At 42.8% G+C, this 27,047-nt stretch overlaps 1 protein-coding gene across 1 annotated transcript in view; it reads left to right on the top strand.

Moving 5' to 3' along the window:
* The window catches only part of GALNT10 (polypeptide N-acetylgalactosaminyltransferase 10), a 224,922-nt gene that overhangs the window by 157,206 nt on the left and 40,669 nt on the right, over positions 1–27,047 (top strand). The window contains exon 5 of the mRNA XM_043597691.1: positions 25,949–26,134. Coding sequence (XP_043453626.1) covers positions 25,949–26,134 — 186 coding nt within the window. The remainder of the gene's footprint in view (positions 1–25,948; positions 26,135–27,047) is intronic.

Here is a 27,047-nt window from a genome sequence, read left to right as displayed (position 1 = left end):
CTATTTATATTCACCTGACTGTAAGTTTTGTCAGCAAGTGAAAGCCCTTGACATCCCAGGGGATGGGAGAAAGGATTGAGGTTGTGGGATTGGAAGCATACCCACCAGGCAGAATGGGGAGACTGGGGGCATCGAGGGGGTGATGTAGTTTCATAGTTAATTATGTCAGAAACACTTGGTGTGACTTCTGCCTGTCACCTACTAGCTGTTTGGACCCAGATTAGTGTAAAACTTTTCTAAGCCTCAGTTTCCCTGTCTAAGGTTGTTAACAGTACCTACCAAGTAGGGTTGTTGTGGGAATGAAATGAGACAATGCGTATAAATGACAGCACTTAACCTGGGCCTAGATGCACACTGTGAGCACATGACAGAAATCATGAAAATGACGATAAGGGTCCACCTCATCTTAACAGTTTTCCTTTGGCTAGAAACACCTGAGTGTCACAACAGGACAAAGGTGACATTTCTGACTGCTTTGTTGCCCACCCTCCTCCAAATAGATTGGCAGTGCCTTAGAATACACGGTCTAAGACTTAGGAGTGAGTAAGTCAATCCTGGAAACAAATGAGCTATGACACTTTAAAAGCTGGAAGCCCAGTGGAGCTGAGACATGACGAGACCCAGAACACCTACGGCTCCCAGAAGCCAGTCAGGATGTGTGGAGGGCAGCCTCTCCCGCCATAGCCTCTGCATTATTAACAACCCCGGAGGCCAGAGAACCAAGTGACAGGGACGATGCTGATTTGTCTGGTTTGTAACTTGTTCCCTACTTCCCTTCTCCTCTTCCTCCTCTTCCCTCAAGGGCCTGTCCCCGGGGCCCTCTCGCGCGTGCTCTGGGCCCCGCCAGAGTGTGGGACACAAGAGCTCCTTTATTTTTCGTACTTCTCAGCAGGTGTCTCTGCAAGTTTTGATGGCACCAGCAGTCGAAACTCAGGTATTCTACTTGGGAACTGATCTGATTGCACACAGCGCTGGAGTAAAGATCCCTGAACAAACCGAACTGGATTTGAGTCCTGTCTAAACCACTTACTTTGCTGGCTGTGTTAACCTTGGACCAGAAACAACATCATCTGAACTTGACTTCCCTCATCTTGAAATGAGGATGGTGAACTGTGACCTGCTTCCTTCACAGGGGAATCAGATCAAATCAAATCAAACCAAATGAAAGGATGGTGGAGGGAGGTGTGTGGGTTCAGCAGGGATTCGCAGACACCTTTGGCTCCACATGAGGCATGTGGGGTACACAGGCAAGCAGAGCAGTCACGGGGCCCACCTCCTGGAGCTTAAAGTGGGCGGAAGACGAGTAACTCCGCGAATGCAGAACGATGGATGACCTCAGCTGAGGGGCATGAAGAACACGTCCCAGGGCTCTGCTACAGTCTGCCCTAGGGACCAGCTGTGGTCTGAGAGGTCATCAGAAAGGCTTTTGTGATGAGTCGAAGTTTGAGCTGAGAGCTGAAGGATGCGCAGGAGTTCACTGTGGGGGGATGGGAGGAGCTCAGGAACTTGGCAACCCAGGTGGAAAGGCCAGCTTGGACAGGCAGCCTGAGGCAGAAGGGGCCATCTTGGGGCCCTTTGGACACCTGAAGGAAGACGGCGTGTTGGGGGGCAGCAAGGAGGGGACCAGCCAGGCACACACAGCCCTGTCACCCCCAGTAAGGATTTTGGACCCTCTTCCAAGAGCCATAGGAAGCCATTGAAGGGTTTAAGCAAGGCACTGGAAGGGTGACGAGAGGCAGTTTACTTCTCTTTTCAGACACCACCTGAACTGCATGCCGGCTAGACTAAAGGGGGACAGAGCGGAGCAGGGACAGCAACCATGGCCACTGTACTTGCCCCTAAATTGTACAGTGCTCCAGACACAGGACAGCAGTGGCCTGGACCGGGGCCATATTCTTGCAGTGTCACCGTTACAATGCCCGGGTGAAAACCTCACCCTTCTGTCTTAGTGTCCTAGGGCTGCCTTAACAAGGTACCACACACTAGCGGGCTCAAAACAAAACAACACACACGAAACAAGTTTATTCTCTTGCAGTTCTAGAAGCTGGAAGTCCAAAATCAAGGGGTCAGCTGGGCCATGCCCCCTCAGAAGGCTCTACCTAATGATCCTTCCTTGCCCCTTGCAGGCTTCTGGTGTTGCTGGCAATCCTCAGTGTTTCTTAGAGTGTTTCTGTGTCCATTATCACATGGCCTTCTCCTCGTGCATCCAAATTTCTGTCTTATAATGGACACCGGTCATTGCATGAGGGCCCACCCTTAATTTGATGACATCTTCAGAGACCCTGTGTCCAAGGAGGGTCACATTCACAGGTACTAGGGGCTAGGACATCAACATATCTTCTGGGGGGACTCTGTTCAACCTGGAGAAGCTCCTCTGATGCCGTTGCTCCCTGGGCTACAGCCCAGGAGGGAGAACCATCCACAGAGACCTAACTCCCTTGAGACTGGATAAGGTGGAGAGGCTCCCATTTCTTTTAAGTTTATTTTTGAGAGAGAAAGAGAATGAGCAGGGGAGGGGCAGAGAGAGAGGGAGAGAGAGAATCCGCGCTGGCAGCACAAGGCCCGACCGGGGAGGCTTGACACGGGGCTCTATCTCACAAACCATGAAATCGTGACCTGAGCTGAAATCGGGAGTCAGATACTTAATCGACTGAGCTACCCAGGTGCCCCAGGAGAGGCTCCCTTTCAACACAGGAGCCAGGAAACCTGCAGGCCCCAGGGAAGCCTGTGTGTGCGTGCGTGCATGCGTGTGTGTTCAGCATGACATGTACAAGTATTTAGGGGTGACCCAGGAAGCACAGGCCCTGGTTCTGGGCCTCTCTCAGACCTCACTGGCTGAGAGACTCGGGGCAAGACTTTCTCTTCCCTGGGCCTATCTCCTCTCTAGTTTTTTTTTTTTTTTTTTTAATTTTTTTTTTAACGTTTTATTTATTTTTGAGACAGGGAGAGACAGAGCATGAACAGGGGAGGGTCAGAGAGAGGGAGACACAGAATCTGAAACAGGCTCCAGGCTCTGAGTCATCAGCACAGAGCCCGACGCGGGGCTCGAACCCACGGACCGCGAGATCATGACCTGAGCCGAAGCCGGCCGCTTAACCGACTGAGCCACCCAGGCGCCCCATCTCCTCTCTAGTATTGCCGGAAATGATACCTGTCCCACCCTCCTTGTAGTGGCTTTCAGAGGAGTCCAGCAAGGCCATCAACAAGTATTTCCTGAGAAGATGCTGTGTGCCTGACCTTGAGAGAACTCGGTGGGAGTGTTCTCGGGAAAGGGCCAGTGGGAGCTGTCCTGTCCTCCCACGTTAATTCCCCAGCTTTTCTCATCCAGCAGCAGGATGGTTAAGAGCACAGACTCCAGTAGCTCCCAGGGGCAGGAGCAGAGATGAAACTAGAGTGTCCAGGAATTGATAATTCCTGAAGCTAGGTGATGGGTCAATGGGCGTCGGTGGGGGGGGGGGGGTGGAGGGGAGGGTCCTTTATTCTATTCTACTGTTAATATGTTTGAAATGATTCCTAATTAAAAAAAAAAAATGTAACAAAGAAGACTACAGCCTCTGGAGTCACGCTGCCTGGATTTAAATCCAAGACCTGCTGCTTACTAACTGTGTGGACCTGGGGAGGGTTACTTAACTTCTCTGTGTCCCAGTTTCCTCTTCAGTTAAACAGGGATACTAATGGTGAGCTGCCCCAGGGAGTGTTTGTGAAGATTAGATGAGTAAACGCGCATAAGGCCCTTGGGTTAGTGCCTGTACGGCTGAGTTCTCAACACACAGTTACAATGCCTTACAGAAACCAGGCACCAGAGAACAATGTGTGACTGAGCTCGAGTCATCAAGGGCACCTTCACAGAACCACACAGTCAGCCTTGCAGTTCCCCTCGGTCATACCTGCTGCTTGGCTTTGCCTCAATTTGGATTTCCTGCAAACTGCAGCAGGATATGAGTGCAAGTAGTTGTTTGGGGAGGAGACTTCGAGAAACACCAGCAAGAGAGTGAGGCAGTGAGAATGGGAACAGATGGCCTATGATGGCACCAGAGCGGGCAGCTGTGCACGATCCCACGGGTGGCCCTGGGATCCAGCACAGAGCAGGCGCTCGGGGCTATCCCACCCGAGGGGGCGCAGAGCCCGGGGCAGAGGCAGGTGCCAGCAAGCTGGTAGCCGTGAGAACAGATGCTGAGGGGGTGTGGACGGGGCACGCAGAATCCACCTGTGAGCTCTCTTAACGGCTCTTCTGACACCTGCTTAAAGCCTTGCCGTGACGCGGCTTCCCTTCAGAACGAACCTCACTCCAAGCTGGATGGCCCTGACTTACCATTAAATGAGGGGTTATAAGGGCAAAAGCACTTCAGTATTGGTTTTCAGTCAGAGCAGCCCCTGGAATAGGAATGGTGAGTGTGTGCCATTAGGACTGCTGCCTCCTTGCTGCTTCAGGGTACACCTCTCTTCTCAGTCCTGGCACTTTTTTTGTTGTTTGTTTATTTTTGAGAGACAGAGAGAGAGAGCATGAGCAGGGGAGGGGCAGAGAGAGAGGGAGACAAAGAATCTGAAGCAGGCTCCAGGCTCCGAGCTGTCAGCACAGAGCCCGACACGGGGCTTGAACTCACGGACTGTGTGATCATGACTGGAGCCGAAGTCGGACACTTAACCAACTGAGCCACCCAGGCGCCCCTCAGTCCTGGCATTTTTATGCTGAGCCAGAATATAGCCTCAGAGCCTTTCTTAATATAGCTTTAGGTATCCATTACAACCCATTAGCTTAGACACTTCAGTGAAACCTGTTTTCCATCCCTGCCCTAGTGCTTATGAAGCTGGGGCTCCCAGGGTGGAAGACGCCGTGTTGCTGTATGGTTCTGGGCAAGAACACATTTAACTTCTCTGGCCCTCCCCCATCCCCCTCTGGCCGGATCGAAGGGCCTGAGAGCAGTGAGGCAGAGGTGGAGTTTGTTCGGTACAGTAGGAAGAGCCTGCTCTTTGACAGTCAGGCTGGGTTGTAGACCTTGGCTTCATCATTTATGAACTGTGTTCCTTGGGCAGGCTCCATTTCCTGCTCTGAGCTTCGTGGTATCGTCTGTAAAAGGGGGTCGTAACACCCCATCTGTGGTGGTATTGTAGGTGTCAGAGATTACGTGTATGAAGCAGGGAGCTCCACGTGTGGGCAGGGGCTCAGTAATTGTCCCTTAGAATTGTCATCATCATGACCATCATCGTCTTCATCCAAATCCTCTTCCAGCTCTCCAATTCTGTGACTTCAGGGAACGTGCTCATCCAAGAAGACAATGTGGTGAGAGAAGGCAACAGCCCTGATTTTGTGTAAATGCATTTCCTGGTAAGGACAGGAGGCACATAATTGCCCCTAAATAATTGCTCCGACTTTACCACAAGCTGTCAAAAGGCCCTAATTGGTCGATCTGTAATGACTGCGGCCATCTGCGTGCGGTGTGATTTAGCGACGGGACTCTGCCCGAGCCGGGCCCTCGATGATTAGAGCCAGCCAGGGTGATATTTCACCCTCTGATGGGAGTAGTGGTGTGTGGGTGAAGGAAATTATCTCATCCTTGTTTTAATGACCTACCAGTTGAACCCAGCCAAGAGGCAGCGGTGGTCACAGACAATGACTATGGATTTTTCTTTTTTTTTTTTTTTTAAAGATAGTGTTCCTGCCCGAACAGCAGCATATCTGGAACATGATCATGCCTCTTGCTATCTTGTTTCACTGCCCAAGAAAGTCTCTTTTGGAAAGATTTAGTCCCTCAATTAGGGCAAATTGATTTCTGCTTTCTACAGAGTCACTGTTCCAAAGAGAAGTGGTAAAGGGCAGGAGGCGCCATATTAATCTTGGCAGGCAAGCAGGAAGGCGGCCCGGAGTATTTTTCAGCCTTCCAGCCTCGGCTTGTACATGTGGAGATCATCTTTTCTCTGTATATCTTTTAATTGCTCCGACCTCCAAGATGCCAGAGGATACAACACAAAACACACTTCAGGTCGTGGAAGTTTCTGGAGACTTCCGTCGAGCCACTGGAGCAGTGTCCTGTGCAGAAGTGGTTTTAAGTGGCACCTAAGATGATCTCAGTTGGTTCAGAGACTTTGCATTAGGCCGCATTGAATCATGTGGAGAGTTTTTCTCTTTCCAACTCCCGTCTGTGTCTTCTGGTTACCTCGGATGGAGAGCCTCGGTTGGTTTCCCGTGTCTCCCTTCTTGACAGAGAAGCAGACCGTGAGCTCCCAGTGTGGGAGGGAGGGGCAGGAAGATCTGCCTAAGATTGAGTCACATTGTTTTATTTTTATTTGTTTCGGTTTTTCATTAACTCTTGATTCCATTTGGTATCAATTTTCCATTTATGATGTTTATTTCCCTTTAAAGTAAATGTAATTCAGTAATTTTTTTTAATTTAAAAAGGTGAGTTGATTTAAAAAAAGACAGATTAGAGTGGGATAGTAGAACTGGCAAAAAAAAATCGGAGCATATGACTGTAAGAGCTTGGGGAAACATAAAAAGGGGGAAACATCATGTCTCTATAGAAAACCTCGCGATTTACTGGCTATACAACCACAGGCGAGTTTCTTAGCTTCTCTGAACATCCGTTTTCTCACCTGTCGGGTGGGAAGAAGCATGATGTAGAGTATGATTTTATGAACCAAGCGAGATAAAATGTGTGCAGCTCCTTTGCAAATTATAATCTGCTTTATGTGACAGTGAAAGTGAAACATTTCTGTACAGAGTTAGAAAAATAAAAGGGTCATTGGGCTCTGAACCAGGCAGCCAGGGGACCCTGGTTTGAAACCCAGCCCTGCTGTTAAGTGTATGTCAAAGGTGAGTCCTTCCCTTCTCTGGACCTCAGCTTTCTGTCTACAAAATAAAGAAACTGAACTACTCTAGCGGTTTCCAGGCCTGGCTGTGCATCAGAATCTCTTGTGGGTCAAGTGAAACTAAAAACGCTGGATGCTACCCCAGGCTTAGCAGGTCACAGTCCCCTGGGATGATGCCCAATGCAGCTGCATTTATAGCCGGCTCACCAGGTGGTCCGAATGTGCTCCCTGATTTAGGAGGGCCCTTCCAGCTCTAACCGCGGATGCAGTGAATTCAGAGCAGCCTGGGTTAGGAAAGGTGGTCACCTGGTAGCTCTGGTCATGTGCTAACTGGGCTTCCATGAAGCCTGGGTCCTGGGCCCTAGAAGACCCGGTCCAAACCGTGATTCAGGGACAGCACCAAGGCCCAGAAGAAATCAAGGATGGGCCCACTGTGCCAGACATGAGAGCCCTGTTCTCCTGATTTTCAGTTCAATTTTCCCAGCCGAGACAGAAAGTATTATTTTGGCTGTTGATGAACTTCAAATGATCATACACTGAGTTATCTTTCGTGTCTGGTTTCTTTGGCTCAACGTAGTAATTTTGAATCATCCATGTGGTTGGTACACTAAAATTTGCTCCTTTTGTTGCTGAGTAGGGAATCTATTGTATGACTCTACCATGATTCATTTATCCCTTCACCTGTTGCTGACATTTAGGTTGTTTCTAGTTGGGACTATTATGAATAAAACCACTGTGAAACATTTCATTGTTTTTCCAGGTTTATGTTTCTGTTTCTCTAAATACCTACAAGTGGAATTGCTGGACATAGGACAGCTGCCTCTTTACCTTTGTAAGAAGCAGCTTTTTAAAGTGGTTGTACACTTTGTATTCCTTCCAGCAAGGAATGAGTTACAATTGCCCACCTCTTCCCCAGTACCTGATATTGTTCCTGTCTTTACTTTTTGCCATTCTGGTGAATGTAGTTTTTAATTTTGTTCTGTTTTGTTGATGGTTAGCATTTTTTTTTCTTTTTAAATTTTTATTTAAATTCTAATTAGTTGGGGTACCTGGTGCCTCAGCTGGTTAAGTGTCTGACTCTTGATTTCAGCTTAGGTCATGTCACAGCCCTAAAGTCAAGCCCCACATCGAGCTCCATGCTGAACATGCAGCCTGCTTCCTCTGCCCCTCTCCCACTTGCACGCATGTGCTTTCTCTCTCTTTTTCTCAAATAAAAATAAATAAGTAATTTTAAAAATAAACATAGGGGCGCCTGGGTGGCTCAGTTAAGCGTCCAACTTCAGCTTGGGTCACCATCTCATGGTCTGTGGGTTCGAGCCCCGCATCAGGCTCTGTGCTGACAGGTCGGAGCCTGGAGTTTGCTTCAGATTCTGTGTCTCCCTCTCTCTCTGCCCCTCCCCCACTCACTCTCTCTATCTCTCAAAAATGAATAAATGTTTAAAATATTTAATAAAAATAAAATAAATTCTAGATAACATACAGTGCAATATTGGTTTCAGGAGCAGAATTCAGTGAATCATACAACACTCAGTGCTCATCATAACAAGTGCCCTCCTTAATGCCCATCACCTATCTAACCCATCCCCTACCTCCCTGCCTTCACCAACCTTCAGTTTGTTCTCTGTCTTTAAGAGTCTCTTACAGTTTGTTTCCCTCTCTCTTTTTCTTTTTCTCCCCTCCTATGTTTTTCTGTTTTGTTTCTTAAATTCCACACGAGTGAAATCATATAGTATTTGTCTTTCTCTGACTGACTTATTTCACTTAGCATAACAAACTCTAGCTCCATCCACATCATTGCAAATGGCAAGATTGATGGCTGAGTAATATTCCATTGTATATAATATACCACATCTTCTTTGTCCATTCATCAGTCAGTGGACATTTGGGCTCTTTCCATAATTTGAGTATTGTTGATAATGCTGCTATAACTATTGGGATGCATGTACCAAGTCAAATCTGTATTTTTATATCCTTTGTGTACATACCAGTGCAATTGCTGGGTCATAGGGTAGTTCTATTTTTAACTTTTTGAGGAACCACCATACTGTTCTCCAGAGTGGCCACACCAGTTCCCACCAACAGCACAAAAGGGTTCCCCTTTCTCCACATTCTCACCAAAACCTGTTGTTTCTTGTGTTGTTGATTTTAGTCATTCTGACAGGTGTGAGGTGGTATTTCATTGTGGTTTTGATTTGTATTTCCTTGATGATATGTGATGTTGAGCATTTTTTCATGTCTCTGGTAGCCACCTGGATGCCTTCTTTGTTTTGTTTGAGTGGGGTTGTAATTATTATTTTATTATTTTTTAATGTAATTTATTGTCAAACTCGTTTTGATGCAGCACCCAGTGCTCATCCTGACAAGTGCCCTCCTCCCTGCCCATCACCCACTTTCCCCTCTCCCCCACCCCCGATCTACCCTTGGTTTGTTCTCAGTCTTTAAGAGTCTCTTATGATTTGCCTCCCTCCCTCTCTGTTTGTGACTATTTTTTCCCTTCTCTTCCCCCATGGTCTTCTGTTAAGTTTCTCACGTTCCACATATGAGCAAAAACATATGATACCTGTCTTTCTCTGCCTTATTTCACTTAGCCTAATACCCGCCAATTCCATCCACATTGCTACAAATGGCCAGATATCATTCTTTCTCATTGCCAAGTAGTATTCTATTGTATATGTAAACCACATCTTCTTTAACCATTTATCAGTTGATGGACATTTAGGCTCTTTCCATAATTTGGCTATTGTTGAAAGTGATGCTATAAACATTGGGGTACATGTGCCCTGTGCGTCAGCCCTCCTGTATCCTTTGGGTAGATTCCTAGCAGTGCTATTGCTGGGTCATAGGGTAGATCTATTTTTAATTTTTTGAGGAACCTCCACACTGTTTTCCAGAGCAACTGCACCAGTTTGCATTCCCACCAACAGTGCAAGAGGGTTCCCGTTTCTCCACATCCTCGCCAGCATCTATAATCTCCTGATTTGTTCATTTTGGCCACTCTGACTGGCATGAGGTGGTATCTCAGTGTGGTTTTGATTTGTATTTCCCTGATGAGGAGTGACGTTGAGCATCTTTTCATGTGCCTGTTGGCCATCTGGATGTCTTCTTTAGAGAAGTGTCTATTCATGTCTTCTGCCCATTTCTTCACTGGATTATTTGTTTTTCGGGTGTGGAGTTTGGTAAGTTCTTTATAGATTTTGGATACTAACCCTTTATTCAAGGTGTCATTTGCAGATCTCTTCCTTCATTCCATGGGCTGCCTTTTAGTTTTGTTGATTGGTTTTTTTCTCTGTGCAGAAGTTTTTCATTTTGAAGTCCCAAAAATTCATTTTTGCTTTTGTCTCCCTTGCCTCTGGCAACATGTCTGGTAAGTTACTATGGCTGAGGTCAAGGAGGTTGCTGCCTGTGTTCTCCTCTAGGATTTTGATGGTTTCCTACCTCACATTTAGGTCTTTCATCCATTTTGAGTGTATTTTTGTGTATGGTGTAAGAAAGTGGTCCAGTTTCGTTCTTGTGCATGTTGCTGTCCAGTTTTCCTAGCGCCATTTGTTGAAAAGACTGTCTTTTTTTCATTGGATATTCTTTCCTGCTTTGTCAAATATTAGTTGACCATATAGTTGTGGACCCATTTCTGGGTTTTCTATTCTGTTCCATTGATCTCTGAGTCTGTTTTTATGCTACTACCATACCGTCTTGATGACTGTAGCTTTGTAATATAGCTTGAAGTCTGGAATCATGATGCCTCCAGCTTTGCTTTTATTTTTCAGGATTACTTTGGCTATTTGGGGCCTCTTGTTGTTCCATAAAAATTTTAGGATTGTTTGTTCTAGCTCCGTGAAAAATGCTGGTTGTATTTTGATACGGATGGCATTAAATGGGGAGATTGCTTTGGGTAGTGTAGGCATTTTAATAATGCTCTTCTAATCCATGAGCATGGAATGTTTTCCCATTTCCTTGTGTCCTCTTCAATTTCCTTCACTAGTGTTCTATAGTTTTCAGGGCACAGAATTTTTTTTTTTTTTTTAAGTTTACTTATTTTGAGAAAGAGAGAGAGTACATGCAAGTCAGGGAGGACCAGAGAGAGAGAGAGAGGGAGAGGGAGAGAATCCCGAGCAGGCTCTGCACTGTCAGCGTGGAGCCCAGCACAGGGCTTGAACCCATGAACCATGAGATCATGACATGAGCCAAAATCAAAAGTCAGACACTTAACTGACTGAGCCATCCAAGTACCCCCAGAGTACAGATCTTTTACCTCTTTGGTTAGGTTTATTCCTAGGTACCTTATGGTTTTGGGTATGATTGGAAATGAGATTGATTTCTTGATTTCTTTTTCTGCTGCTTTGTTATTAGTGTACAGAAATGCAACATATTTCTATAAGTTGATTTTATATCCTGCAACTTTGCTGAGTTCATGTATTAGTTGTAGCAATTTTTGGTGGAGTCTTTCAGGTTTTCTTTTCTTTTCTTTAGTTTTTGATTTTTATTTATTTTTGAGAGAGAGACAGAGTGTGAGTGGGGGAGGGACAGAGAGAGAGGGAGACACAGAATCCGAAGCAGGCTCCAGGCTCTGAGCTGTCAGCACAGAGCCCAATGCAGGGCGTGAACTCGTGAACCATGAGAACATGACCTGAGCCAAAGTCAAACACCAAACCAACTGAGCCACCCAGGTGCCCCTCAGGTTTTCTACATAGAGTATTATGTCATCTGCAGATAGTGAAAGTTTGACTTCTTCCTTACTGATTTGGATGCCTTTTATTTCTTTTTTGTTGTCTGATTGTTGAGGTTAAGACTTCCAGTACTATGTTAAACTGTAATGGTGAAAAGTGGACATCCCTGTCTTGTTCCTGATCATAGAGGAAAAGGTCTCATTTTTTCCCCATTGAGGATGATATTAGCACTGGGCCTTTCATATATGGCTTTTATGATGTTGAGGTATGTTCCATCTATCCATACTTTATTGATGGTTTTTATCAAGAATGGATGCTGTATTTTGTCAGATGCTTTTTCTGTATCTATTTAGAGGATTGTATGGTTCTTATCCTTTCTTTTATTAATGTGGTAAATCACATCGATTGATTTGAGAATATTGAACCATCCCTGCAGCCCAGGAATAAATCCCACTTGGTTATAGTGAATAATTCTTTTAATGTACTGTTGGATTCAATTTGCTACTATTTTGTTGGGGAGTTTTGCATCCATTTTCATCAGGGAAATTGGTCTGTAACTCTCCTTTTTAGTGGGGTCTTTGGTTTTGGAATGAAGGTAATGCTAGCCTCATAGAAGGAGTTTGGGATTTTTCCTTCCACTTCTGTTGTTTGGAACAATTTGAGAAGAATAGGATTAACTCTTCTTTAAATGTCATAGAATTCCCCTGGGAGGCCATCTGCCCTGGACTTTTGCTGGCAGATTTTTGATTACTGATTCAGTTTCTTTGCTGGTTATGGGTCTATTCAAATTTTCTATTTCTTCCTGTTTCAATTTTGGTAGTTTGTATGTTTCTAGTAAATTGTCCATTTCTTCCAGTTTGCCCAGTTTGTTGGCATATAATTTTTCATAATAATCTCATATGATTATTTGTATTTCTGTAGTGTTGGTTGTGATCTCTCCTCTTCCATTTGTGATTTTATTTACTTGGATCCTTTCTTATTTCTTTTTATAAGTCAGCTAGGCGTTTATCAATTTTATTAATTCTTTCAAGAAACCAGCTCTTAGTTTTGTTGATCTGTTCTACTGGTTTTTTGTTTGTTTGTTTCTATATCATTTATTTCTGCTCTAATCTTTATTATTTACCTTCTTAGGCTTGCTTTAGGCTTTATTTGCTGTTCCTCTTCCAGTTCGTTTAGGTGTGAGGCTAAGCTGTGTATTTGAGACCTTTCTTGTTTCTTGAGGTAGGCCTATATTGCAGTATACTTCCCTCTTAGGACTGCCTTTGCTGCATCCCAAAGATTTTGGACTGTCATGTTTTCATTTTCATGTCTTTCCATGTGCTTTTTTATTTCTTCTTTAATTTCATGGTTAACATTACTTCTTTAGTAGGATTTTCTTTATCCTCCATTTGTGGTCTTTCCAAATTTTTTCTTGTGGCTGACTTCAAGTTTCATGGCATTGTGTTTGGAAAATATGCATGGTATAATCTCCATCTTTTTGTACTTGTTGAGGGCTGATTTGTGACCCAGTATGTAATCTATTCTGAAGAATGTTCCATGTACACTTGAAAAGAATGTGTATTCTGCTGCTTTACCATGAAATGTTCTTTTAATACATCTGTTAAGTCCAGCTAGTCCAGTGTGTCATTCAAAGCCATTGTTTCCTTGTTGATTTTCTGCTTCGATCATCTGTCCGTTGCTGTAAGTGTGGTGTTAAAGTCCCTTACTATTATGGTATTTTCAGTGAGTCTCTTTATGTTTGTTATTAATTGGTTTTTATACTTGGGGTCTCCAAGTTGGGGGCATAAGAATTTACAATTGTTAGATCTTCTTGATGAATAGACCCCTTAATTATGATGTAATGCCATTCGTCATCTCTTGTTAGTTTTTGCTTTAAAATCTAATTTGTCTCAATCAGGAGGGCAGAAGATGGCAGCATAGGAGGACGCTGGGCTCACCACGCGTCCTGCTGATCACTTAGATTCCACCCACACCTGCCTAAATAACCCAGAAAGCCGCCAGAAGACTAGCAGAACGGAGTCTCTGGAGCCAAGCGCAGACGAGAGGCCCACGGAAGAGGGTAGGAAGGGCGGAGAGGCAGTGCACGCTGCACGGACTGGCAGGAAGGAGCCGGGGCAGAGGGGCAGCCCGCCGGCCAAGCAGAGCCCCCGAGTCTGGCTTGCAAAAGTGGAGGGGCCGGACGGAGTGTGTTCCGACAGCAAGCAGGACTTAGTATCTGGGAGGTCATAAGTTAACAGCTCTGCTCGGAAAGCGGGAAGGCTGGAGGACAACAGGAGGGAGAGTTGCTGAGCCCCGAGATGACAGAGCTCAGTTTGGCGGGGAACAAAGGTGCTTGCCAGTGCCATCTCCCTCGCCCATCCCCCAGCCAAAATCCCAAAGAAAACCAGTTCCTGCCAGGGAACTTGCTTGCTCCGCGCCAACACCCAACGCTGTGCTTCTGCGGATCCATCCGCCAGGGGGTCTGACTCCCTCCTGGTGCCACAGGGCCCCTCCTGAAGTGGATCACCGAATGAGAAGCGAGCTAAGCCTGCCCCTCCTGTCCCCGTGCACCTTGCCTACCCACCCCAGCTAATACACCAGATCCCCAGCACCACAAGCCTGGCAATGTGCAAGTAGCCCAGATGGGCCACACCACCCCACAGTGAATCCCACCCCTAGGAGAGGGGAAGAGAAGGCACACACCAGTCTGACTGTGGCCCCAGTGGTGGGCTGGGGGCAGATTTCCGGTCTGACTGCAGCCCCACCCACCAACTCCAGTTATACACCACAGCACAGGGGAAGTGCCCTGCAGATCCGCACCACTCCAGGGACTATCCAAAATGACCAAATGGAAGAATTCCCCTCAAAAGAATCTCCAGGAAATAACAACAGCTAATGAACTGATCAAAAAAGAATTTAAATAATATAACAGAAAGTGAATTTAGAATAATAGTCATAAAATTAATCACTGGGCTTGAAAACAGTATAGAGGACAGCAGAGAATCTATTGCTACAGAGATCAAGGGACTAAGGAACAGTCAGGAGGAGCTGAAAAACGCTTTAAACGAGATGCGAAATAAAATGGAAATGACCACGATTGGGATTGAAGAGGCAGAGGAGAGAATAGGTGAACTAGAAGATATAGTTATGGAAAAAGAGGAAGCTGAGAAAAAGAGAGATTAAAAAATCCAGGAGTATGAGGGGAAAATTAGAGAACTAAGTGATACACTAAAAAGAAATAATATACACATAATTGGTATCCCAGAGGAGGAAGAGAGAGGGAAAGGTGCTGAAGGTGTACTTGAAGAAATAATAGCTGAGAACTTCCCTGAACTGGGGAAAGAAAAAGGCATTGAAGTCCAAGAGGCACAGAGAACTCCCTTCAGACGTAACTTGAATCGATCTTCTGCACGACATATAGTGAAACTGGCAAAATACAAGGATAAAGAGAAAATTCTGAAAGCAGCAAGGGATAAATGTGCCCTGACATATAAAGGGAGACCTATAAGACTCATGACTGATCTCTCTTTTGAAACCTGGCAGGCCAGAAAGGATTGGCACGAGATCTTCAATGTGATGAACAGAAAAAATATGCAGCTGAGAATCCTTTATCCAGCAAGTCTGTCATTTAGAATAGAAGGAGAGATAAAGGTCTTCCCAAACAAACAAAAACTGAAGGAATTCGTCACCACTAAACCAGCCCTACAAGAGATCCTAAGGGGGATCCTGTGAGACAAAGTCCCAGAGACATCGCTACAAGCATAAAACATACAGACATCACAATGACTCTAAACCCGTATCTTTCTATAATAACACTGAATGTAAATGGATTAAATGAGCCAACCAAAAGACATAGGGTATCAGAATGGATAAAAAAACAAGACCCATCTATTTGCTGTCTACAAAAGACTCATTTTAGACCTGAGGACACCTTTAGATTGAGAGTGAGGGGATGGAGAACTATTTATCATGCTACTGGAAGCCAAAAGAAAGCTGGAGTAGCCATACTTATATCAGACAAACTAGACTTTAAATTAAAAGCTGTAACAAGAGATGAACAAGGGCATTATATAATAATTACATGGTCTATCCATCAGGAAGAGCTAACAGTTATAAATGTCTATGCGCCGAATACCGGAGCCCCCAAATACATAAAACAATTACTGAAAAACATAAGCAACCTTATTGATAAGAATGTGGTAATTGCAGGGGACTTTAACACTCCACTTACAGAAATGGATAGATCATCTAGACACACGGTCAATAAAGAAACAAGGGCCCTGAATGATACATTGGATCAGATGGACTTGACAGATATATTTAGAACTCTGCATCCCAAAGCAACAGAATATACTTTCTTCTTGAGTGCACATGGAACATTCTCTAAGATAGATCATATACTGGGTCACAAAACAGCCCTTCATAAGTATACAAGAATTGAAATTATACCATGCATACTTTCAGACCACAATGCTATGAAGCTTGAAATCAACCACAGAAAAAGTCTGGAAAACCTCCAAAAGCATGGAGGTTAAAGAACACCCTACTAACGAATGAGTGGGTCAACCAGGCAATTAGAGAAAAATTAAAAAATATATGGAAACAAACGAAAATGAAAATACAACAATCCAGATGCTTTGGGACGCAGTGAAGGCAGTCCTGAGAGGAAAATACATTGCAATCCAGGCCTATCTCAAGAAACAAGAAAAATCCCAAATACAAAATCTAACAGCACACCTAAAGGAAATAGAAGCAGAACAGCAAAGGCAGCCTAAACCCAGCAGAAGAAGAGAAATAATAAAGATCAGAGCAGAAAAAAACAATATAGAATCTAAAAAAACTGTAGAGCAGATCAACGAAACCAAGAGTTGGTTTTTTGAAAAAATAAACAAAATTGACAAACCTCTAGCCAGGCTTCTCAAAAAGAAAAGGGAGATGACCCAAATAGATAAAATCATGAATGAAAATGGAATTATTACAACCAATCCCTCAGAGATACAAACAATTATCAGGGAATACTATGAAAAATTATATGCCAACAAATTGGACAACCTGGAAGAAATGGACAAATTCCTAAACACCCACACTCTTCCAAAACTCAATCAGGAGGAAATAGAAAGCTTGAACAGACCCATAACCAGCGAAGAAATTGAATCGGTTATCAAAAATCTCCCAACAAATAAGAGTCCAGGACCAGATGGCTTCCCAGGGGAGTTCTACCAGACGTTTAAAGCAGAGATAATACCTATCCTTCTCAAGCTATTCCAAGAAATAGAAAGGGAAGGAAAACTTCCAGACTCATTCTATGAAGCCAGTATGACTTTGATTCCTAAACCAGACAGAGACCCAGTAAAAAAAGAGAACTACAGGCCAATATCCCTGATGAATATGGATGCAAAAATTCTCAATAAGATACTAGCAAATCGAATTCAACAGCATATAAAAAGAATTATTCACCATGATCAAGTGGGATTCATTCCTGGGATGCAGGGCTGGTTCAACATTCGCAAATCAATCAACGTGATACATCACATTAATAAAAGAAAAGATAAGAGCCGTATGATCCTGTCAATCGATGCAGAAAAGGCCTTTGACAAAATTCAGCAACGTTTCTTAATAAAAACGCTCGAGAAAGTCGGGATAGAAGGAACATACTTACACATCATAAAAGCCATTTATGAAAAGCCCACAGCTAACATCATCCTCAATGGGGAAAAACTGAGAGCTTTTTCCCTGAGATCAGGAACACGACAGGGATGCCCACTCTCACCACTGTTGTTTAACATAGTGTTGGAAGTTCTAGCATCAGCAATCAGAAAACAAAAGGAAATCAAAGGCATCAAAATTGGCAAAGATGAAGTCAAGCTTTCGCTTTTTGCAGATGACATGATACTATACATGGAAAATCCGATAGACTCCACCAAAAGTCTGCTAGAACTGATACATGAATTCAGCAAAGTTGCAGGATACAAAATCAATGTACAGAAATAAGTTGCATTCTTATACACTAACAATGAAGCAACAGAAAGACAAATAAAGAAACTGATCCCATTCACAATTGCACCAAGAAGCATAAAATACCTAGGAATAAATCTAACCAAAGATGTAAAAGATCTGTATGCTGAAAACTATAGAAAGCTTATGAAAGTAATTGAAGAAGATATGAAGAAATGGAAAGACATTCCCTGCTCATGGATTGGAAGAATAAATATTGTCAAAATGTCAATACTACCCAAAGCTATCTACACATTCAATGCAATCCCAATCAAAATTGCACCAGCATTCTTCTCAAAACTAGAACAAGCAATCCTAAAATTCATATGGAACCACAAAAGGCCCCGAATAGCCAAAGTAGTTTTGAAGAAGAAGACCAAAGCAGGAGGCATCACAATCCCAGACTTTAGCCTCTACTACAAAGCTGTCATCATCAAGACAGCATGGTATTGGCACAAAAACAGACACAGAGACCAATGGAATAGAATAGAAACCCCAGAACTAGACCCACAAACGTATGGCCAACTCATCTTTGACAAAGCAGGAAAGAACATCCAATGGAAAAAAGACAGTCTCTTTAACAAATGGTGCTGGGAGAACTGGACAGCAACATGCAGAAGGTTGAAACTAGACCACTTTTTCACACCATTCACAAAAATAAACTCAAAATGGATAAAGGACCTGAATGTGAGACAGGAAACCATCAAAACCCTAGAGGAGAAAGCAGGAAAAGACCTTTCCGACCTCAGCTGTAGCAATCTCTTACTTGACACATCCCCAAAGGCAAGGGAATTAAAAGCAAAAGTGAATTACTGGGACCTTATGAAGATAAAAAGCTTATGCACAGCAAAGGAAACAACCAACAAAACTAAAAGGCAACCAACAGAATGGGAAAAGATATTTGCAAATTGACATATTGGACAAAGGGCTAGTATCCAAAATCTATAAAGAGCTCACCAAACTCCACACCCGAAAAACAAATAACCCAGTGAAGAAATGGGCAGAAAACATGAATAGACACTTCTCTAAAGAAGACATCCAGATGGCCAACAGGCACATGAAAAGATGCTCAACATCGCTCCTCATCAGGGAAATACAAATCAAAACCACACTCAGATATCACTTCACGCCAGTCGGAGTGGCCAAAATGAACAAATCAGGAGATTATAGATGCTGGCGAGGATGTAGAGAAATGGGAACCCTCTTGCACTGTTGGTGGGAATGCAAACTGGTGCAGCCACTCTGGAAAACAGTGTGGAGGTTCCTCAGAAAATTAAAAATAGACCTACCCTATGACCCAGCAATAGCACTGCTAGGAATTTACCCAAGGGATACAGGAGTACTGATGCATAGGGGCACTTGTACCCCAATGTTTATAGCATCACTTTCAACAATAGCCAAATTATGGAAAGAGCCTAAATGTCCATCAACTGATGAATGGATAAAGAAATTGTGGTTTATATACATGATGGAGTACTACGTGGCAATGAGAAAGAACGAAATATGGCCCTTTGTAGCAACATGGATGAAACTGGAGAGTGTGATGCTAAGTGAAATAAGGCATACAGAGAAAGACAGATACCATATGTTTTCACTCTTATGTGGATCCTGAGAAACTTAACAGAAACCCATGGGGGAGGGGAAGGGAAATAAAAAAAGAGGTTAGAGTGGGAGAGAGCCAAAGCATAAGAGACTCTTAAAAAACTGAGAACAAACTGAGGGTTGATGGGGTGTGGGAGGGAGGGGCGGGTGGGTGATGGGTATTGAGGAGGGCACCTTTTGGGATGAGCACTGGGTGTTGTATGGAAACCAATTTGACAATAAATTTCATATATTGAAAAAGAAAAAAAGAGGCAGAGTATCATTAAACTAAAGGCTTTTCACTCAAAAAAAAAAAAATCTAATATGTCTGACATAAGCATGGCTACTCCAGTTTTCCATCCCCTCACTTTCAATCAGGTGTCTTTAGGTCTAAAATGAGTCTCCTATGCAGCATATAGATGGGTCTTGTTTTTTTAATCCATTCTTATACCCTGTGTCTTTTGACTGGAACATGTAGACCATTTACATTCAGAGTCATTACTGAAAGGTACAAATTTAGTGCTATTGTGTTACCTATAAAATTGGTATTTCTGGTGATGTTCTGTGTTCCTTTCTAGTCTTTATTGCTTTTGGTCTTTTTCCCCCCACTCGAAGAGTCCCTTCTAATATTTTTTGCAGGGCTGGCTTAGTGTCACAAACTCCTTTAGTTTTTGTTTGCTGGGAAACATTTATCTCTCCTTCTATTCTCAACGACAGCCTTGCTGGATAAAGTATTCTTGGTTGTATATTTCTCCCATTGAGCACATTGAATATATCCTGCCATTCCCTTCTAGCCTGCCAAGTTTCTGTGGATAGGTCTGCTGCGAACCTGATCTGTCTTCCCTTGTAGGTTAAGGACTTTTTTTTCCCTTGCTGCTTTCAGGATTCTTTCCTTGTCTTTGTATTTTGTGAATTTGACTATGATATGTCTAGGTCATATGGCCAGCTTTTGTTGAATTTCATGGGACTTCTTTGTGCTTCTTGGATTTAAATGTCTGTATCCTTCCCCAGATAGGAAAGTTTTCAGCTGTAATTTGCTAAAATAAACCTTCTGCCCCTTTTTCTCTTTCTTCATCTTCTGGGACTCCTGTGATACAAATATTATTGCTCTAAGAAGTTGCTGAGTTCTCTAAGTCTACCTTCATGATTCATTACCTTTCTTTCCCTCTTCTTTTCAACTTCATTATTTTTCATAGTTTTATCTTCCTTATCACAGATTCTCTCCTCTGCTTTGTTCATCTTCATTGTTATGGCATCCATTTGGGTTTACATCTTGATTATAGTTTTTTTAATTTCAGCCTGACTAGTTTTTAGTTCTTTATTCTAAAAGAACTAAAATTTCTTTTAAGGGATTCTCTAGTGCCTTCTATACATTTTTCAAGTCCAGATAGTATCCTTATAATTGTTGTTTGAAATTCAAGTTCAGAGTTCTTACTTCTATCTGTATATCTGTATTGATTAAATCCCTGGCTATTACTTCTACTTCCTGTTCTTTTTTTTTAATGTTTATTTATTTGAGAGAGAGAGAGAGAGAGAGAGAGAGAGAGAGAGAGCGCATGCAAGTGGGGAAGGGGCAGAGAAGGAGAGGGAGACGCAGAATTCAAAGTAAGCTCCAGGCTCCCAGCTGTCAGCACAGAGCCTGATGCGGGGCTCAAACCCATGAGCTGTGAGATCATGACCTGAGCCGAAGTCAGTCACTTAACTGACTGAGCCACCCACATGCTCCAACTTCCTGTTCTTTCTTTTGGGATGAATTCTTCCATCTTGTCATTTTGTCCAGAGAAGAAGAAGAAGAAACAAACCTTAGATCTAGGTGCTTTGATCTGCTTGTTAAAAGAAGCTTCCACAAAGTAGTCATTTTTCTACTTGTAGACTTGTGGTCTTGTTCTCTCAGCCCTCAGATTGATTTCTTGGGTGTTTAGAATGATTTGATATTTATCTAGCTGTATTTGAGGGATGAGGCAAACTTAGAGCCCCCCTACTCTTGCACCATCTTAACTCCTCTCCCTGGGGAATGTATAGCAAATGGCATCTCAGGCTTTTAATTTGAGTCACATCTTTTCATATGCTTGTTGGATATTTGTATATCAATTCTTTTGTGAAATGTAAAATTTTTGTAAAAATGTTTCATAGCTTTTTGCCTAGTTTTAAGTTGGTCATCTGTTTATTATTGACTTTGGTGGAATCCATTACATATTCTTGATACAAGTCCTTTGTCAGATTCATGTATTGTGAATATTTTCTCCCAGACTGTTGCCTGCCTTGTCATTTTCTTACTGATGTCTTTGATGTGTTGTGATGAGCAAAGTTTGAAGAGCAAGTTCTTAATCAAGTCCAATTTATCAGTCTTCCCTTTTATGGGTTAGTGCTTTTTATGTCTTGAGAGATCTTTTCCTACCCCAAGTTTACAACAATATTCTCCTATGTTTCTTCAAGAAACCTTATAACTTTAGCCTTTATATTTAAACCTGCTATCCATCTAAAATTATTTGTTGTGTATGGTAGGAGGTAGAGGTTGAGGTTCATCTTTTCTCATGTGTTTATCCAGTTATGCTAGCTGTTTTATTTTTTGAAGTTTTTTATTTCCATTCCAGTATAGTTAACATACAGTGTTATGGTAATTTTAGGTGCACAACATAGCCATTCAGCAATTCTGTACATTACTCAGTGATCATCATCATAAGTGTGCTCTTTATTTTAATGCTTATTTATTTATTTTGAGAGACAGAGCAGGACAGAGAGAAAGAGGGAGAGAGAGAATCCCAAGAAGCCTCTGTACTATCAGCATAAAGCCCAACAGGGGCTCAAACCCACTAACCATGAGATTGTGACCCAAGCTGAAATCAAGAGTTGGACGCTTAACAAACTAAGCCACCCAGGTGCCCCCAATGTTCTCTTGATCCCCATCACCTATTTCACCCATCTCCTCACCACCTCCCCTCTGGTAACCATCTGTTTGTTCTTTATAGTTAAATCTGTTTCTTGGTTTGTCTTTCTTTTTTCCCTTTGCTCATTTGTTTTGTTGCACATTTTAAAAATTCTTTTATATTCTCATTGAATTTGCCTTGGTGCCCTTGTCAAAAACCAGTCAGTCAATGACATATATATAGGTATACCTCTGGCTCCTCTATTCTGTTCTATTGGTTATGTTTATTCCTTGCCAGTATTACATTGTTTTGATTATTCTGACTTTGTAATAAGTTTTGAAATCAGTGAGTCCTCCAACTTTATTCTTTTTTAAGATTGTTTTTGTTTTCACAGTTTAGCTTCTTTGAAAGTTGTCAATTTCAAAACCTGCTGTGATTTCATTGGGATTATGTTGAATCTATAGATGAATTTGAGGAGAATTGACTCTTTAACAATATGGAGTCTTCAAGTCTATATGTATGATTTATCTCTCCATTTATTTGGGTCTTTATCTATATGAAGCTATTATAAATGGTATTTTTATTGTACTTTCCAATTGTTCTTTGCCAAGATATAGAAATACATTTTGTTTTCCCCATTTAACAACCTTATTTAGGTATAATTTGCATAACACAAAAATCACCCATTTTAAATCTGCAGTTCAGTTCTTAGGTCAGTTTATACAGTTTTAAAATGATCACTGTAATACAGTTTTAGAATATTTCCACCACTCCAGAAAGTTCCCTTGTGCCTGTTTGTAATCAGTCCCCACTCCCAACCTAGCTCTAGACTACTGCTGACTTCCTTTCTGTCCCTGTAATTTTGTCTTTCTAGAAATTTCATATAAATAGAACCATATAATATCTAGTCTTAGGTGTCTGACTTCTTTAACACAGAATACTCTTTTTAAGGTTCATCCATATTGTCTTAATCGCTCTTTCCTTTTTTATTGTGGAATAATAAAATCCATTGTGTGGATATACTACGTTCTGTTCACTCATTCATCAATTGATGGATATTTCTATGGTTTTCAATATGGGGATATTTTGAATATTGCTGCTATGAACACTAGTACGCACATTTTGGGGTGGATGTGTGTTTTCATTTCTCTTGGGTGTACACCTAGGAATGGAATTACTGGGTAATATGGTAACTGTGCTTAACTGAGGAACTGCCAGACTGTTTTCCAAAGTGGCTGCACCATTTTACATTTCCACCAACAGTATATAGAGATTCTTATCCTCCACATCCTTGTCAACACTTATTATCTGAGTTGTGCATTATAGCCATCCTAGTGGATGTGAAGTAGTATCTCATTGTGGTGTTGATTTGCATTTCCCTGATAACTAAGGATGTTGAACATCCTTTTATGTGTTTATCGGCCATTTGTATATCACCTTTGGAGAAGTGCCTATTCAGATCTTTTACCCATTTTTTTTAATTGGGGTAAAATTCACATAACATAAAAATTAACCATGTTAAAGTATACAATTCACTGGCATTTAGTACATTCACAATGTTGTGCAACCATCACTTGGTTCCAAAATGTTTTATCACTCCAAAAGGAAACACCATACCCACTGAGTTGTCACTCCCCGTCTCTCTCTACCCCAGTCTCTGGTAATCACTAATTTGTTTGTTGGCTCTATAAATTTACCTATTCTGGAATTTCATACAAGTAGAATGATACAACATGTGACCTTTTGTGGCTGGCATCCTTTATTTGGTGTAATGTTTTGAGGTTCATCTGCATGGTACCATGTATCAGTACTTCATTCCTTTTTATGGTTGAGTGATATTCCATTGTATGAATATATTTCATAGTTGTTTATCCATTCTTGAGGTGATGGAAGCTTGAGTTATTTCCAGTCTTTGGCTGTTGTGAGTAGTATTGCTGTAAATGTTCATGTGTAAGTAATCAAAAGATTTTTAGCTATCCTGGATCTGTTGATCTCTTCCATAAATTTTAGGATCAGCTTGTCAATTGTCAATTTTTGCAAAGAGATCAGCTGTGATTTTGATCTCACTGAATCTGTAGATCAACATAGGAGGTATTGCCATCTTAACAATATTAAGTCATCCAATCCATGAACACAGACTGTCTTTCCATTTATTTTAGTCTTTAATATTTTTCAACAGTGTTTTTGCAGTTTCAAAGTATACAGATTTTACTTCTTTTGTTAAATTGCAAATTGTATGCTTACTATTTTAAATTGAATTTTCCAATTTTTTTTATCTGCCAGTACTTAGAAATACAACTAATTTTGTAAATCAACATTTAAACCGGTATCCTGAAATCTTGCTAGCTTCTTTGTAGATTTCTTAGGATTTTTCTATGTAAATAATCATGTCATCTACAGGTAAAGATACTGTTACCTTTTTCTTCCCAATCTTTATGCCTTTATTTCTTTATCTTGCCAGTTGCACTGGCTAGGAGTTCTAGTACAATGCTGAATGGAAGTGATGAGAGAGAATACAGCCTTTATCCTGATCGTCGGATAAAAGCATTCGCTATTTCATCATTAAGTGTGGTATAAACGTTAGGACTTTTTTTGTAGCCATACTAGATTTTTCATAAAGTGCTCTAACCCCGATTAAACTAAAGAGACACCAGTGTTAAGGCTGGGACTTTTTTAGTAAAAAGAGATAATTTTTGAGATTTGTTCAGAATGACTTTACCAGGCACAGGATAGAAACCCAACCCACATTAGCATAAGCAAGAAGAGGAATTTGTTTCGTGTGTAGTAAGAACATTTAGGAGTCTATCTGCTTTAGGCACAGAGGGATCTGGGGAATCAAAATGCCATCAGAATAATTTCCATCTCTTGATTCTTTTTACGTGTTTACTTCAATGTCAGCAGAACTGCCCCTCCCCCAACTCTTATCACCTCATTTGCCAAAGATGTCACTAGCAGCTCCAGATTTATGGCCAGCCAACTTAGCAACTCTAATGAGAAGAAAGGGCCTGGTTTTTCAGTAGTTCTGGAAAAAAAAAAAAACAAAAAAACCAACTTCTCAGGATTCATTATTTGGATCAACTCGGGTCACATGGCCATTCCTGAACCAATCACTGTAGGCAAGGAAATGGAATGCCCTGATTGGTCAGGCCCATCCTACCTGCTCCTCCCCCTTGGATCCAGGGGTGGGTGAGCCCCACCAAAGTATAATGGATGGAAAATGGGAGGGGCAGTTTCACCAAGGAAAGTCAGAGTGCTGATTCCAGAAAATGAGGGAAGAGGTATCAGCCAAGCATAAACCACCACTGCCCCCACTCTCACGCAGATGATCTCTGTGTGTTCCAGGTCTGGCACTATCCCTGGACTTCTTTGAGCTTCAGAGTCCCCATTTACAGCATGCAGGTGGTGGTCCCTGTCCTCGTTGGCCATATCTGAAAGGTCCCATGAGGCATTGTATGGGAAAGCTGTGTCTAAACTATAAAGTACAGGGGCGCCTGGGTGGCTCAGTCGATTGAGCATCCGACTTCGGCTCAGGTCATGATCTCACAGCTCATGGGTTCGAGCCCCACATCAGGCTCTGTGCTGACAGCTCAGAGCCTGGAGCCTGCTTCCGATTCCGTGTCTCCCTCTCTCTCTGCCCCTCCCCCTCTCATGCTCTGTCTCTCTCTCTCTCTCTGTCAAAAATAAATAGACGTTAAAAAAATTTTTTTAGGGGCGCCTGGGTGGCGCAGTCGGTTGGGCGTCCGACTTCAGCCAGGTCACGATCTCACGGTCCGGGAGTTCGAGCCCCGCGTCAGGCTCTGGGCTGATGGCTCAGAGTCTGGAGCCTGTTTCCGATTCTGTGTCTCCCTCTCTCTCTGCCCCTCCCCCGTTCATGCTCTGTCTCTCTCTGTCCCAAAAATAAATAAACGTTGAAAAAAAAATTAAAAAAAAAAATTTTTTTAATAAAAAAATAAACTATAAAATATGGTGCACACGTAAGGGAGCAGTCACAAGAGTGATTACTAAGCACCTGTTCTAACCCATCTGTCCATCTGTCTTCTTCTGTCTCTCTCACAGAACACTTGAAGAAGCCACTTGAAGACTATATGGCCCTCTTCCCCAGTGTGAGAATACTTCGAACCAAGAAGCGGGAAGGGCTGATAAGGACCCGGATGCTGGGGGCCTCTGCAGCAACTGGGGATGTCATCACATTCTTAGACTCACACTGTGAAGCCAATGTCAACTGGCTCCCCCCCTTGCTCGGTAAGAGACCCTCCCAAGGCAAGGTGGGCCCCAGCCTTCTGCAGGGATCATCCACAAGGGTTCTCTTGACTGCTTGAGATGCTGCCATCCAATGCCAGGTGCCACAAGGGATTCAGGAATGCTCACAGAGACCTTAAAAATCCATTCGAGTCCTGTCCCTTTGTTTTACAGAGAAGGAAGCTGAGAGGGGAAGTGACTTACCCAAAGTCCTACAGCACACTACAGTCTAGTTACATGATTGCCTCTCCCAGATTAGTTCAAGTTTTATTGGAAAGCAAGTCAAGGCTGTCTGCTGTAGGAGCCACATTGTGGAGGGACATTATCCTAGCAACTTAGAATAGTTAACATTCAGTGCCCTGCTACTGAGCCAGGGAAGTGATAAGTATTATCTCCAGTCCTCACAAAACCATGCCAGGTCAAAAGTGTCCCCATTTCATAGTAGAAGAAGCTGAGGTTTGGAGATACTGAGTGACTCAATATTGTTCCCTTGGGTCATAAGTGTCAAAGTTACCATCTCTCTGGCCCCAAATTTTGTCCATGGTCAGAAATCACACTGCCTCGCTAAATTCATTTCCTCTCTGGAGAGTTTCCAGCAGCTATCAGGAAAGGGCTGTGGACAGGGCAGCATGATCCAGAAGTCATCCATCATAGCCATGTGGACAGAAGGGAGACAAGAGGATTGGATGCTGGGCAGTGAGGTGCCTCATAGCTTGTTGAAGAAGCAGGTCTGAATTCTGCGGAGTTCAGATTTGTGGAAGGTGATGAGCTGGTGCTAAGAGGTGGACATCAAAGAGGAAATGTCCAGGGGCGCCTGGGTGGCGCAGTCAGTTAGGCATCCGACTTCAGCCAGGTCACGATCTCGCGGTCCGTGAGTTCGAGCCCCGCGTCAGGCTCTGGGCTGATGGCTCAGAGC

The sequence above is a fragment of the Prionailurus bengalensis genome, chromosome A1 (genome assembly GCF_016509475.1).
Source record: "Prionailurus bengalensis isolate Pbe53 chromosome A1, Fcat_Pben_1.1_paternal_pri, whole genome shotgun sequence".
NCBI classification, from domain to species: domain Eukaryota; kingdom Metazoa; phylum Chordata; class Mammalia; order Carnivora; family Felidae; genus Prionailurus; species Prionailurus bengalensis.
Note: the sequence above shows the minus strand (reverse complement) of the source record. Positions and strands in the feature narration are given on the sequence as shown.